Genomic DNA, 16,476 nt, shown 5'->3' on the forward strand with positions numbered 1-16,476 from the left:
TGCAGAGGCATTGAGTTTTCCTCAGCGGGCCTCACAAATCACCAGCAGGGGTACTGGCTATGCTTTGGGCCGCAAGAGCACTCGATCCTAAGTCACACATGTGGAAAGGTCATAGGGAGAAGGCTGAGAAACAGTGAAAGGTAGGACCATTCTTTCAAGGGAGTGTAACAAATATGGATTATTTGTCCCTTCTACCCAAAGCGGAACCACACCCTTTGCGGACAGGGTGGTGAGCCCACTAAGCAAGACCATCCCTAGGGGTCTTGGCAAGTGGGAGATCACTGGAAGCGACTCCCCTCTTGGGGAAGAGGACTTGTATTCTGATAAGGAACATTATCTGCCTAAATGCGAATTGGAAAGACTTCCGTTTTGAATCCACCAAATAGTGACATTTCATCAATCTCTTTGGTTTTAGGTAATGCTGGATTTCACCTGAACTCCACACACAAAGAGGGAAGACACACCCATTTTGTTTTGGATGACGTGCATGAAACCAAGAGAACCCCCTATGCAGGGAGAAGGGTGACTCCAATGCAGAGGCGAGTCTCCAACAAGAAGTAGTCCTGGAGGGGCAGAGCCATGCCAGACAGCAGCGGCAGCAGCGTGGAGAACGAGAGAATTCCTAAACGGCCGCTGAAAGGCTGGGTTCGGACCAACCAGGAAGACAAGGTCGTGAAAGTGACAGAGAAGCAACCGTCTCATCAGGTGGCGTGACCACAAGGAAGCCGTGGTGGGCCTGAGGTCTGGTAACCAACGCCAAACCCAGACTGCAAAAGGGAACCTGGATCCCCGAGCTCCACATGAGAAAAGAATTTGCCGCTGAGACAAGACTTGTCCCAAGTAGAAAAAACAATTGAGACGTACGAACATTGATAATCAATGCTGTGGAAGCTGACAAGGTTGCGGGAGCATGATAAACCAAAGCAGATGGAAAGCAAGTCTATCAGAGGGCTATATGGCTTTGAGGAGACCCGAGAAACTTAGAGACTTTAACACAAGGGAAGCAAACGAAGGGTTACAAGAACCCAAAAAACTCGAACAGAGATAAAACAAACCTATCAGAGAGCTATTGGGCTTTGGAGAGAACTGAGAAACAGGCAGTCTGAACTGGAAAAATATAGAACCTGGAGGGTTCCAATCATTAAGTATCAAATCAGAACCTTGACAAGCACCAAGAAAGAAATGTGGGTATTGGATTAAGAAAACCTTTCTTCCTGGATAGAAGGAACCGTATGGAATCAAGGTTTGACCTACAAACTTACATAGAGATTGTGAACTGTGCTTGGGATAAAACAAGAAGATTGTACAGAACCAAGTCTAAATTGGTGGAATTGTAGAAGGAACACATTCTCTTCCTGGAGAGACAGAATTATCAATAACTGAGATGTGATCTACAGAACCCACAGAGAGGTTAGTAACTGTGTTTTGCAGCATTGATGAACTTGTGAATCCTATGAAGTGATCCAAGAGATTGGACCAGGCAGAAGCCACAGACAGCGGCTAGTGCTCCAGTCTCCTCCTTTCTGGTACATTTTCCGAAGTTGTAGGGCCAGTTAGACATAATAATTTGGACTAAGGACAGTTTGCTTTTGAGCACCATTAGTCTTTGTTTGTTGGGCAGGGAACTTCTCTCATAGCGGCAGGCATAGATAGGCCTTGACCAGGGCTGTTGCTAGGTCTGGAAACGATCATGGGCTGAGCTAATGCCGGGACTGGAGGGACTATGGGCTAGCTAGCATTTTGGTTGTAGCACCTGAGCTTCTATCTGGGGCTACAACCAAAAGACCCAGGGCTATGCCCCCTTAGCCCCCCCCCAGCAACGCCTCTGCCCTTGACCATGTCAATTAACTACTCTGACCCCTTCATCTGGTTCGCTACAAGAGGTATGAGTGTTACACAAAAGAATCAATATGTGACAGGGTCCCTTTGTTCTTGTGGTACTAAGAACTAACCAGTTCTCCCACCTAAATGAGCTCAGTGCGTCTGAAAAATACCTTACTCACCAAGTATAGGGCTGGATAACACAATCAGTCAGCAGATATACTAGGGGTCCCAATGAAAGATGCGACAATTCCAAAAAGAAATCTCTTACCCATTATCAACTGTGATGGAGTCGACGCCCAAGAGGATGACAAAGAACATGCTGCCTGGGCCAATATTTAAGCAGAGTGTCAGAGGCGACACAGAGCAGTCCCACAGGTGGCTATCTGGAAACATTCAGGCTAGACTGCATCGGAAATGAATTTGATAGATGAAGTCGTACTGGCAGTTGTTTTTGTGAGAGCGCTATCATGCATGGTCCACAAACATGTGATGCATCTTTAAGGAGTGCTTTGCAAACATGAGGGGATCAAAACATTGCAATCAGGAGCTGAATTTGTATTTGTGTTTTTAATAAATGTGTAAAGCACTATAAGCCAAAGGGCTGAATGCTGCAGTGCTGCTCACCTGCGGGCTGGCGAGTGGGGCCGCACCTGCACCAAGATGAAGCCCATGCTCTGCAGGTACTGAATGTATTGCTGCATGAAGGTGCTGCACATCTCCAGCAGCCAGGGCTCCTCTCGTAGCTTTGAGGGCAGCATTTCCACTGAGTCGCAACTGTGACTGCGGTCCCGGCCTGATGCGCTCGAGTCATTGGAGCGGTGCCGCTTCTGCAAAGCAAAAGAAAAGATGATGATTCAAGTAATTCTGCATCACAAGAGGACCAGAATAATGACACATCGTTCACAACTTATTATCTGCAAAAATAGAAAAGAAAACCTATATTAACATTTCTAATTTATTAACAAATGTGTATATTTTAATTAATAACCATTGTTCATGTAATAAAAAAAAAGAATTCTCCGGATTCAGAAGATTCCTGAAAATCTGAACAAGCAATTCTTACTAATGGCACAGGTATATACTTCGAGTTATCAGAAAAATGAATATTTCAGTCCTTAAGTAATTTCACACTGCTAAGAGCTGGGCTACCACGTGGCTAATGCATCCCCTTATGACAGAGAATTCGATGGGCAAATTGAAAGTAATTTTTTTATTTTTTATTTTATGGGTTTGTTACAAACCGTTAAAATATACTTAAACAACTTACATTATTTTCCATCATAATCATACACATAACATTTCACAAATACACAAAAAAGAAGAAGTATTAACTAGAAACAATCTCGTCATAATGCACAGTAAAAATATCAGCTCTGACTTTTTCCCGCCGTCAATAGTTCTTCAGCTATTTCCAGCTTTATTATCATGTCTTGTAGAAAATGTGTCAGTGCCAGTGTCAGTTTTCTGTCGGATTCTTCGAATAATAGTGTCCACCAATCTTTCGCACAAAAAGAAGGCCTTTTGTTGATTAAGCTTGCCAAGTGGGTTGTCGTTTCAGTACGCAAGGCTGAACAAAAAAGCGTTAAATGCTTCAATGTTTCAACTTGATGGTTACATAGCCGGCATGTAATGTCATAAGCGGGCATTGCTTCCACAAGCTTAATCATTCGCAAGTTTTGAACAGATTAAGGTGAAATTTCATGTATATTAACATTTGATTCTGATCAGGAAATTTGTCTAGGTATTTTGGTATGACATTTAGTGCCTTAGCTTCACACAGAACATTCTTCATTATTCTGTGCATGGCCCTTTGTTCTTCAGTAAGGGCCCAATCTTGAGGCCAAAGTATTTTTTTACCAAGTTGGGATTGGTTTGTAATTTACTGAGGTCCGTATTTAGGTCTTCTAATACCTCCTTGCATCGATTTGTCCACTGCGACAACATACTATGTGGGTTTACACTACCTGGGTGTTGTAATATTTTTAAATTGAGGCAAGATTTCCTCCACAGTGATTTTTCGGTACATATTAAGCATATGCCAGCAAATTCTCGCATGTATCGATGTTAAGCTTAATTCGTACCGAATGCATGCTGTTGGAGTCCCCTTTGGGAGCCACAATACCTTAGACCAGTACATGTTCTCTAATATGGCCCATAAGGTATGAGGACACCCTAGAGCGCATTCGGCTCCGCAGATTAACGTTGGGGTCGCCTTTTGTTGGTAAAAGGCGATTATGGGCTTTAAGGAAAACTGCTGCTTGAACTGCTAATTGCCAGCACTTGGTTTTAACGTTGCCGGCCCACGGAGCATCTGTCAAGCTGGAACTAAGCAGCATGCCCAAATATTTCGATTGGGGTACTATTTTCAAGGTTTCTTTTTCCAGGTACTAATGGAATTCTTTTCTTGAGCCTTTTGAGTTTCTTCTCAGAGCTTGTAAAATGAGAATTTCTGACTTGCTTGTGTTTACACAGAGTCTGTTAGTGTGCACATATTTCTCAAGCGCATAAAGTTTGTGCTGTAGACCTATTGGTGTTGCGTCGATCAAAATAAGGTGATCCGCATAGAGGAGCCAACTAAGGTGTGAGCCATGGATTTTCGGTGGCTCTGAAGACACACTGTCTATTGTTTCACCCATAACTGAAAGGAACAAGTTGAAAATGATTGAGGCCAAGGGACACCCTTGTTTGAATCCGCAGTATGTTTTTATTATGTTGGAAAGGGTTCCTGCTAGATCTATCCTGATCCTTATTTCAGTGTCAGTGTGTAGTTCTTTGATAGCAATGAGAAGACTTGTCGGACAATTCCATTTATGCATTTTTGTCCATAGATTTTCTCGATCGATACTATCAAATGCATGAGATCAATCATGGCAAGAAAGATCTTTGTTCCAGATCTTATGGCCTCCATCTTAATAAGGTTGATGATGAGGAGGTTCAAGCCGCAGCCTACACCCTTGACAAACCCCGGTTGTCTGGAGTCAAAGTGCTGGGTGGATGAGATCCATTTTTGAAGTCAAAGTTGGGAGGCGTAGATTTTCCCCAAAGCATCCAAAAGTGCAATGGGCCTATAATCCTTTGTATATGCTCTGTTGCCCTTTTGAAAGATCGGCACAATGATGGTGCTTTTATACGACGATGGTGTCGCATAGTGCAAAATTCCATCCATTTTTCAGGATTGCGCTTCATCATGTAGTTTGTAAAGCCGTCTGGGCCAGGGGCCTGCGAAGAACTGAGCCTTTTGATGATGTTTAAAGTGCCGATTTTGTCGAGGTCCCGCTGTCTGAGGGATGGAAGAGGAGGTTCTTCCATATGGCCTTTTTTGCTGTATAATGAGCTGTAATGGACGGTCCATGCATTTTCGGTCACCATATTGTTTTGAAAAGCTAGTTGTGGTCCACTTGTGTGATTGATGACACTCAAAAATTTGCGATTCTTCTTTGCTAACTTAAGCATGATCATCTCTGCATCACGTTGTAAAAGGATGGCTTTATGTGACTTAAGCCAATTCTTATATTTTTGTTTAATGGATTTATTCTGATCCTTAAATGAGAGTTTATTGAAATTCGAACAAAATCACATCTCATTAGGCGTTTTCTTTTTAGCACTTCAAGATCAAAGCTGTGTTTCGGTTTGAACGCACAGTTTTTAAGCTCCTGTTTAGTTTCAAGATGAGCATATTCCTGGTTGGTAGAGGACTTATGATATGACAGAACAATCTCCTCTACAGCACGGTCATTAAGTCTCAGTCTGACTCTGTTAGATTCCACTAAAACATTATGGCACCATTGATCACTAAGTGTTTCTGTTGGAGCTATGCGTGAAACTTTCACCAGATCATGGTCGCTGTATCCATTTCCATGCACCACTGGTCTTTCAGATGCTCAGTAGCGATTTTTCCTCGGAAGCTTGTAGAGGTGGACTCTAGACAATTAATATTCAAATCACCACATAAAATGATGTTAGGGGACATTTCTTCCTCATTGGTTTCATCAATTAGCGTGGTCACTTGATCAATAAAGGTTGTGGACCCGGCTGATGTATGTTGCTAATATAAATGAATTATGTAAAGAATGTTGGGTTGCGAATTGGAACATCCATCTAGTTTAATAGTTGTGAAAGTAATAGGAGAAACTTAGTGGGTGTGAGCAAGCAAAGGGAACACTTCACAGGCTTTGTTCAATTCAAAAGTGATGTGTTAAATGATACTGCATGGGTAGAGTTTGCAGATTATATAAATGCAAACACATAGGAAGAGAGGAGAGTTTTTGGAAAGCGAAAAAGGAATGGAACCGTTCTGCCAGGAGAAAAGCAGTTTTGGGATCCAACTGGAAGTAGCTGATTGAAATTCTCCTTTTACAGAGGGGGCTGAATGCAGAGGCCTTTACCCAAGACTCAACCAGAATACCATAGAGGGATTTTGGGAGCAGGTGGGCAGGCTGAAAGGGAGAGCCAAGACATATCTTGACTTGAGGAAGAGCCTATCTGGTGGTGGTGACGGCGGAAGCAGGTTGAAGCCCCTAACCATACTTAGCCTTTGAAAGAAGAACCAGAAGTAAATTCAGAAATCCCAGGGTTTTTAGACACTTCTTTACCTGTGAAAACCATAGTTTATATAACAATTTCCTCCTGATTAAGGCTTTCTGCTCCTTAGAGTGGAATAGGAAAGTATTTTCATTTATCCCATTCCGTCCCGAGAAAATTATAATTTAAAAAACCAATGTAATTTTTCCAACTATCCTTACACAGAAATAGAATGATTCTGCCTGCAATGGACTCCTAATGCGAATTAAATATAATTTGGTTATTCCCCTTCTATTTTCAATTGCATAATCTCATGCGTGTGTGACACTTTAATACAAGGTGTTTTTGCTCTCCAAAATAAGGCCCTATGCCTGGTATAAATGTCCATACATTTGAATAGGTAAATATGAGCCTTTTCCTAATGTCTGGTTCAGGGTGTTGGTGTAAATATGAGCCTTTTCCTAATGTCTGGTTCAGGGTGTTGGTGTAAATATGAGCCTTTTCCTAATGTCTGGTTCAGGGTGTTGGTGTAAATATGAGCCTTTTCCTAATGTCTGGTTCAGGGTGTTGGTGTAATAAAATGTGTGCACAGATCACCATATACTTGCAACACACATTGACACTTTTGATCAGGGGTGGGCTGGCCTTTAGGGAACTCTGGAGATTTCCCAGTGGGCCTCTGCACCCCGGGCCTCTTTTGTGTGGTATTTCCAAATGTTCTCATAGGAAAAGCATTGTGTTTGCTGAAAATGTGTCCAATGGGGCCACTTTGAACATTATTTCCAGGGCCTCTTTTGGTCCCCAGTAATTATTTCCAGGACCTCTTTTAGTTCCCAGTCCACCCCTGCTTTTGATTGAAAATGATTTAGAATCGATTGCATGAGATATCAGGAACATATCACCTTCGTATTTATTGCAGTAGGTTGCTAGCAAAATGTTATAAGCGTAGAGTTATTTTTCTCATATTATTAAAATGTTGCTGCAGAGTTATGCATGATAGAAAAAGAGAATGCAGTATTCAGAAGTTTCGAGTAACCACAAATAATAGATGATCCCATGTTTGTCTAGAATTCTGATTGGATTATACATATGACAAACATTACATACTGAACAAGTTACCTACCTGTAACTGTTCTCCAGCATGGGTCTGGCATGGATTCACATGCTCATGAATATTTCCCGTCGTCAGGCTAGGAATCCTCGGTAAAGAAAAAATCAGTATCAGTTTTGTTTCTGATCTGTCTTTCTTAGTAGTAACCAATCACTGGTCTCTGGGTCATCCTGCCCCCAGCCAATGACTGCCCTCTCACTAAGCCCCGCCTCTGGCAACCATCTTCAGATTTGGTAGCACGTAAAGTGGCAGTATGACCAAGTGAAGAGCCGTAGAGGGGTAGGAGGGAGGGTTTGCATGTGAATCCATGCCAGACCCATTCTGGAGAACAACAGTTACAGGTAAGTAACTTGTTCCTTCTCCAGCATGGAGTCTGGCATGGATTCACATGTTCATGAATATAAGAATACATAGCAGTACACACATGCACAACCACGGGAGGTGGCAAAAGGCTCAACATTAAGCATTACATAAACTCAACCTTAAGCAACTCTTACCTCCCCCCACCAGGCCCACCTTCAGGCGAACAGGTTGCGCAGCACTGCTTGGCCGACTCTGGCCTCCTCCCTGGAATCCCAGTCGACTCAGTAGATTCTCGTGAAAGTGTGCGTCGACATCCACGTAGCAGCCCTGCAGATGTCCAGCAGGGGCACATCAGACAAGAACGCCGTAGTAGCAGCGATCGCTCTGGTCGAATGGGCTCTCGGACGGCCGGGCAGCGGTCGGTTTGCCAACCAGTGACAGTGCATGATGCAGCCAGAGAGCCATCTGGAAATGGAAGCCTTCAAGAGAGCCTTCCCCTAGTTCACAGGTCCAAAGTTCACAAACAGCTGTGATGTCTTCCGAAAACTCTTCGTTCGGTGCACATAGAACTTAAGCGCTCTAGCTACATCCAGCGAGTGCAAAGTCCTCTCGGCCGGCAACGAAGGCGACGGGAAGAAAACTGGTAAGGGTCTGAAAGTCTGTCCCTGCCGCCAGATGAGCGTGGGTGCCCCACCACCGGATCGCTCGTTGGAAGGTCTCGTTGAGAGGGATCCTGTCCTCGAAGCTGCCCGTCGCTTGGATCCAGCGGGCGTCGAGGAACTCCTGTAGAGGGCGCATCTGAAGCCTGCACAGGCGCACAACATATATGCAAGAGGACATCATCCTGAGGAGGGACCTGATGGACCTCACCCTGGCCACGTCCGTGGCCAGCAGACGCTGCACCTTGCTCAGGATGGCCTTTGTCCTTTCCTCCGACAGCGAGGCCAGACACGCCACTGTGTCGAGCTTGGCTCCCAGAAACAGTGCGACTTGCGAGGGGGACCAGGTGGGATTTTGGGAAGTTGATGGAGAACCCCAGGTCTGTGAGCAGTTGGACGGTCTTCGCTGTGTGTTCTACGGCGAGCTCCCATCCCTGCACGGATGAGCCAATCGTCCAGGTAGGGGTAGACGTGGATCCCCTGCAGGTGCAAAACCCTGGGTGCCGACTTCAATCCAAACGGGAGGGCCTTGAACTGGTAGTGCCATCCTTGGACCATGAACCTGAGGAACTTTCGGAGTCCTTTTAGAATGTGGATGTGCAAGTATGCATTCTCCAAATCCAACGACGACAGGAAATCACCCTCCTCCAGCTGTCCCAGCACCTGCTGGAGGGTGACCATCCAGAACTTCTGTGCCTTGATGTACTTGTTCAGTCGTCGCAGGTCCAGGATGGGCCGCCATCCTCCTGTATTTTTTTTCATGAGGAAGTACCTTGAGTATACTCCGGAGCCCCGGAGCTTCTTCGGGACGAACTCAATGGTACCTTTCTTGAGCATCGCCCTTACCTCCAGTAGTAGTTGAGGGATGTGGTTTTCCTTCCTGGCCACGGGAGGAATGCGGGGGCACTTTTTTAGAAACTTGAGGGCGTGCTCCTGGGCCAGGGCGTCCAGCACCCAACGGTCGGTGGAGAGGGACTCCCAACCGCTGATGAACTTCGCCAGCCGGCCTCCCACCGGGGTGCTTCGTTGGGGGCCCGACGCCATGGTCAGTTCAGTCTTGCTTGGAGGATGCCTTGCCGCCTTGGCCTCCCTGGCGACGACAGCGGGATCCACCCGACATGGCTCGTCCCCTGTAGGCTTCTTGCGACGAGGAGTGGGCCACCTGGCGGTACATAGAGGAGCCACCGCCGAATCCCTTGGAGGCACTTTGCTTGCCTCCAGAGTTCTGAAAGGACGGCCGTCGTTGCTGGAGAACTCCTAGGGCCCGAGCCGTCTCCGTGTCCGCCTTGATGGCTTGGAGGGACTCATCTACTGTTTTCCCAAACAGGTTGTTCCCGTCGAAGGGCATGTCCAACACCTTGGTTTGTGCGTCCTGGCAGAAATCCGTCGCCTTGAGCCACCCTCGCCTTCTAAGGCGAACGCTGTTGCCCAGCTGGTGGAAACCGGTGTCGGCAATGTCCGTTGCCACCGTTATGGCGTCGTCGGACGCCACCTCACCTGCCTGCAAGATCTCCAGGGCCTCAGCCCTCCTGTCGTCCGGTAGGAAGTCCAACAGGGGGACGATCTTGTACCACAATTCCCTGTCGGAGCAGGCCACGATTGCAAGGGCGTTGGCCGCCTTGATCGTTGTTGCCACCGACAAGATAACTCGTCGTCCCATCGCATCCAGCTTCTTTCCTTCGCCGTCTGGAGGGGAAGTTGACGTTGAGGCCGATGCCCCCCCCGCTTTCTTCTTGGCCGCCGCTGAGACGGCAGAGTCAGGGGTCGGTTACGCACTAAGGCACAGGGGGGTCGCGTCAGGGACCCGGTACTTCTTCTTGTACCGATCCCTCTTAGCAGGCGTCAGACGGGTTCTTGAGAAGGGCGAGTCCCTCGTCCCAGATGTCATCCAGCAGAGGCAATCTCGTCCTTATCTCTGTACATAAGGATTGTATTGCCAACAAAATGGCCGCCGAGTTGTCCTGCGGCTCCGGAAGAGACGGGCGCGACGGTTGACTTGGAACCTCGCTGGCACCGCTGTCGCTCTCGTCATCCTCTTCGTCGGGATCCTTCCCGTGGGACCGGGCCTCCTCAACGCCCTCGTTGAGGCCTGCCAAGACTTCAAACAGCTCCTCCTTGGAGGTTGTGTCCGTATCCATGATGGCCACCGGCCCCCGCCCTTCTTTTTCCGTCAGGGTCTTCATGGGGGTCTTCTCGATGGGCCTGAAAGAGGCTTGGCAGGGAAACTCTGGGCCCTGAGGTCGCCTCCACTGATGTAGCCTCCACAGGCTGCGTCAGGGCCGCCGCAACTTCGACAGAGGCCTTAGCCGGGTGAGTCAAGGCCTTCACCACCTTCTGTGGGTCTGTGGCCTTCACCTTGGGGGGAGGTTACCGCCTCGCTCCTCCTCGGCTGGATCCTTCAAGCCCGACCGGGGCCTCTCCAGAAGCTTTGCCGGGTTCTCGGCTTTCCTCTTCCCCGAGCCAGAGCGTTGGCTAGTGGTTGATGGCGCCGGAGAGGATGCGCTCTGCCTGGCAGCCATGGAGTCCGACCGTTCCTTCGTTCCAGCCGGGGCGCCCTCACAGGGTTTAGAAGACCGCTCGGACTTCTTCTTCTCACCCGACAGGCTCTTTCCTTCCAGCCAGTTGGAGAGGTGAAGATGTTGATCCTTCATGGTCCGCTCCGACATGTTCCCGCAAAACGCACAGTCCTTCTCCACGTGCGTTTTGTCCTCATGAAGGCAGTAGAGGCATTTCGAATGCTCATCCTTCTTGAACACATTCTGTAGCTGGCATCCAGGACAAACCCTGAACAGCTTTCCGGGCGTCGAGCTTCCTTTCTCCTGGGCCATGTCCGGGTAGGCCTCAGAAACTTCTGGACTCCTCCAAGAAGCGTAACTCGATGAAAACTTCACCCTTGAGGGGCGTAGAAAAACCCGAAACGGGTCCCCGTTGATCGGATGGAAAAACGGTGGAGCTTGAGGCTCTGTTTAACCGAAAAAAGCACAAAAACGCATCAAAGCTCGAGAGCTAAGGCACGAGGACTCCCAAAACTTGAACGTGCGGTAAAAATCTGAAGATGGCGGCCAGAGGCGGGGCTTAGGGAGAGGGCAGTCATTGGCTAGGGGCAGTATGACCCAGAGACCAGTGATTGGTTACTACTAAGAAAGACAGATCATAAACGAATCTGATACTGATTTTTTCTTTACCAAGGATTCCCAGCCTGACGACAGGGAATATTCATGAGCATGTGAATCCATGCCAGACCCCAGGGCGCAAAGAGATTGAGGGAAGTGAGCCAAGATCAGATGTCAAAATTATTCATTTAATTTAAACAGAGGCCTTTGGCTTTGCAAAGGCCATCATCAAGTGGTTGGTGCAGAGTATTACACGATTTATTTTCGATTTTGAAAAGGGACGTCGATGAGGCGTTACTGTAATACTATCCCTGCTGGGATTTATACTGTACCCATGATCCCTGTTAGGGGGTTTTGCCAAAGTCCTGTCTGTGACAAGAGTTTAGAAAGCCCACCTTAGATGAACAGGGTTGCACACCTTAGGTTTAGCCTGAACTACCCAAAGGTTTGGAAGCTGTAGATGAGCAGCCAGGCTTAGTCGACGAGGGAGGAGGGCTGTAGTGAGGCACACAGAACTCAGAGCATACACTTCGTCCAAGCAAACACTTACATACTGTGAAGTTATATAAAAAATAAACATTTATTTATATACACTAATGCTTGTATTGTTGTATTGTTTATTTATTTATAGAGCGCACCGGGCCGTTAGGCAACTGTTGTAGCATTCAAGTAAGGTAATATGCGAAACAGAAAGGTGTCTCGCACGCTAGTCCCCGGGCATCTGTCATCCAGTTGGCCAAGGCACGGCCATCGCCTTTGGATCCAGTTCCTGGGGGTGGACCAGTGCGGGAGGATCACTTGGGTAAGGGATATTCGGGAAGTGGGACACCAGATGGCGAGATGCAGTATCCCCTTCCCTGTAACACCTTCACCCACTTAGGAACCCAACTCCAACCCTCTTTCCCAACACAAACACTTTCTCCCGGACAGCTCACGGTGAGAGAAAACGGACTAACACCCGAGCCATATACCTGACATGTCCGAATACAATGGTCAGGCAGGGTCAGACAATTACTGACCAATACATACCTGACTTCCATCACACTTCCCCACTTGGATAAAAGGCAGAACACGAAAACACACTCTGAGCAAGGCAAAGCATGCGAGGAAGCAGCAGTTCCAAGATGGCAGTTTAATACAAGGTGGAAGATGGCAAGACTGAAGAGGATTGCAAGGAGGTAAGTGCCCTTGACCTTTTCAACAAAAGACTTACTTTCATGAGCCTTCGATAATAGGAAACATGAGACTAGGAATCAAGGCTGAAGAATCCTGCATTGTGTGTCGGAGGTACCCGGGGCTCTCCTGCGTCAATAGTCAAGGTGGGGAGAATCCTTTGAAGCATGGTACTGTCCTTGAGTTCTACAACAAAACAGCGCCAGTGAAGTAAGCACGGCCGGTGAGTTGGGGAGACTGATACCAAACCGGTCTGTGTCGAAGCCAAGGTTGCAATCGTCAATATTGTATAGTGAAAGCTGAAGCTAACAGTGTATGAAACGTTTGTGGTAATCAACACGAGCAAAATAGAACAACCGATCAGTGATTGAACTTTGAAGCCAAGATACAATACCTTAGACAGCGTGGTCTGGCACCAGGTGTGTGCTCATTCGAAAGTCTCTGTAAGATATCCAACTGAAGGGTGGCAAAAGCAATTGAGTGAAAAGTAATTGTGAAATTGAAGTGGTCCTGCAACGGGTCAAGCAAAACCCTGTGCACATTCAAAAGTCTTTGATGTTAATAGCGTAAAGAAAGTTGATGACAAAATGAAGTTGGTCTGAGCCCGATGGATGAAACTTATTGAACAGTGCGTTAGAGAGGATCTGAGCCTGGCTGAGTGGCATCCGGAGTGAACAGTGAAACACCCAAGAAATTGGATAAGTAGAAATCCTACGAACATTGTGTTAAAGTGGATCTGAGCCCGGCAGAAGGGGACCTGAGGTGAATCAAATATCCTACGAATATTGTGTTAAGAGTATCTGAGCCCGACTGAGGCGATCCGAGGTGAATAGAAATTGAGAATTTGTGAAAGCTTAAGAGGAAAATAACATATTGTTTGTCGCATCAGGCCCTCTGAAAGAAGAGACTTTCAAAGGCAAAGAGACTTGGGCATGGAAGGCCCTGGTGTCATGACCACTGTCATGGGGCACAAGTTGTGCCACAAGCAGGCTCCCACCATAACCCTAAGGGCCTTAAAACCACTGCAAAAGGGCTTCTGGAGCCAGTCCTGGCACCTTTGGCACCAGGCTCATATGTAGGAAGGCTGTTCAAACTAGGTCCCATTCATGTATATGGGCCTTTAAATCCAACACGGAAGCACCCTCATAGTCTAGTTCTAAGAACCAAGCCATGAGGTCTAGTGTTTTGGGTGTGGCAGGCCTGGAATTACTTTCCCTGGTACTACTTTACCTGGCCTATATAAACCACACCCTGACTGCAGAACACGCTTCGAGTTATTCTGCAACCCGCAGCGTGACGCTCACCGTGTCCAGCTCCTGGTCTTCAGCATCTTCCTGTAATCCTGCAAGAACAAGATTATTCTGTTTTACTTGAGAAAACACCATCCAGCACTCAGCATCACAACTGGGCTGCAATCTGTGGAAACAGAGAAGAAGAAACATCACTCACCTGTGAGTACTAGCTTAAGGACTTCGGCGAACCGCTACCACAGCTGCTGTTCGAACATTGCGACCTGCAATAACGAGAAAGGGAAAAACAATATGAGAATGTGCACTTCCAAAACATTGAATTCCAACAGTCTTACCTGAATTCCATCAAGCTACGCCACGCTTTCATCCGGAGCACAACAGCAAGTTCTGCAAAGGAAAAGAGACATATTCAGGTTCGCTTTCAATATTAAACAACTGCACAGCACTTTACTTAACGGATTCCGGGGGCCTGTTTTTCATTGCGCTCTCATCCACTCGCAGCACCACAGCGGCCTGTGAGGAAAAGACGAAAACACAAGTTAGCTTTAAAAGACAATAAAGGTGCTGCGCTTTGCGCTTTCTCTCACCTAGAAAACATGCCTCTCCATCCGGCACGCCAGCATCAAGACCTTCGCACCTGAAACGAAGGAGATAAAGACCTTAACAAATTCCCACCATAAACAGAACAAAGACTTACAATTAACAAACCTACCTGCCTACCAGCAGATTCGAGGTCACAGTAGGCCTGGGCCCAAGAAAGGCGAACTGCACCAATGAAGCAACTCTGGCAGCTCGCCAACAAACGTCAAGCACCCCTGCACAAGAAACGCAGGACGGATAGCTCACCCTACAAATAACTAAGATTTATTATTCAGCACTGGGCAACTACGCATCCAGGGTTCCAGATCTCAGAACCTTCCAGACGCCCCTGGTGCGAATGATTGAACTGTATCCATGTGCTATAGAAGCCAGAGACACTGCTAAACTCGAGTGTACCACCTTGTCCTGTGCTGAAAAGGTGGGGAAGGGAGGCCAACGGCCTGAACATTCTGACATATGATTTTCTTGAACACTTCTTTCTTTTTGTAATACTGTTTCCCACACTATTTGTATTTAGAGTTAAGGATTGGCAATAAGTTTATTAGCAAATGCCCTTTTATTTTGACAAGACACCACTAGGATTGCGTTATTTGATGGTCGTAGCTTGCTCCCATCCATAGATTTAGGACTAGATAGGCGTTTTCCCATCCCTTTTTGAAGTTCAATAAACACTCTTGAACTGTGCTCACTTGTGTCTGTCTTACTTCTGATACCATGCCTTCATTACAGTAAGTACTATCACAAAGGAATATAACAGAAGAAAACTTGCAATATTCACAGAATTAGATAATTCAGAATAGCAAAAGGCAGTTTGTTTTGGGACTGGTTAGGACACTAGCCCAAGGGAGGAGGTTTTCCTCTTTAGAGCTTTCCTGTCGCACGGAAGGTGAGGTCAGGACAGCAGCCGTTACTCAGATGGCTGTGGCGGTCGCTGGAAGTGTCTGCGGATGTTGTTCTTCTTTGGAATCTTGGTACCAGTGGTTGACTCCGAGTTTCACCTCCAGGAACCACAGATGTATATAGAAACACTGCTAAAACCACCAATCACCACTCATGCTTCATTCAAACTTGGGGGGTGGCTGTCCAATAGTAACAGCCAGCCTCCCAGTGCAAACTAGTTCCAGGCAGGCACACTGCAGGACAAAGACCAGGGGAGGTTCGGCCACCTCCCCGACTTTCTGTCATCTCAGGCACTCAGAATCTTTACAGACCTTCGAAGGAAAACCTGCCAAAGACAAAAGACCAATCATGACCTCCTCCAGCTAGTTAGAAGAAAGCTCAAAGTACAAGTCATCGAGAACAGGGTTTATAAAAGTACAGCTACCATTTCAGGGAAATGGTGTCCCATACTGCCGCTGCAAAGGCAGCCTGGGACAAAAGTCCACAAATAATAGTGTAAAAAGGTACACTGCCACCAGCCAGTCAGATGATCTTGTCACAGTAACTGAAACGTTACTGGAGAGGTGAGAAAAGGGAGACATGGTCTCCCCTTCAGCACTCCACTTAAGGTGGGGGGGTGCTGATCTCGTAAAAATAAAATACAGGCGGGACAAAAAGTGCCCCACTGGCCTAGTAACGTGTTATCACAGGTAAAATAAAAATGGAAGCTCTAGGAACTCCCAGCAACACTGCACAGAAAGTGCTGTGTTGCAACAGGAAAAGGTAGAGGCCAGAAAAGTTGGAGGAAGGCACAAATACATTAAAAAGTACCAAAAAGAGGTAAAAAAGGTTCTCAGAGCCAGAGTAAAAGAATGAGTGAGTGTGGAAAAAGGTTCGCACTCGCTCAGGATAATCAGTCCAGAAATACAAAAGTGCAAAAATGCTGGGGAACTCACAAAGTGTGGATAATTTCACTCAAAAAAGGAATATCTACCTACACATGGCGAGGTCCTCCGATTTTTTTTTATTTTTTTTTTTAGCAG

At 46.8% G+C, this 16,476-nt stretch overlaps 1 protein-coding gene across 8 annotated transcripts in view; it reads right to left on the reverse strand.

Moving 5' to 3' along the window:
* The window catches only part of SZT2 (SZT2 subunit of KICSTOR complex), a 2,035,845-nt gene that overhangs the window by 259,627 nt on the left and 1,759,742 nt on the right, over positions 1 to 16,476 (reverse strand). For all 8 annotated transcript variants that reach the window (XM_069642429.1, XM_069642432.1, XM_069642427.1 and 5 more), the window contains one exon: positions 2,449 to 2,651. In XM_069642429.1, the coding sequence (XP_069498530.1) occupies positions 2,449 to 2,651 (203 nt within the window). The remainder of the gene's footprint in view (positions 1 to 2,448; positions 2,652 to 16,476) is intronic.

The sequence above is a fragment of the Ambystoma mexicanum genome, chromosome 1q, assembly GCF_040938575.1.
Source record: "Ambystoma mexicanum isolate Mex_15411 chromosome 1q, UKY_AmexF1_1, whole genome shotgun sequence".
Lineage (NCBI taxonomy): Eukaryota > Metazoa > Chordata > Amphibia > Caudata > Ambystomatidae > Ambystoma > Ambystoma mexicanum.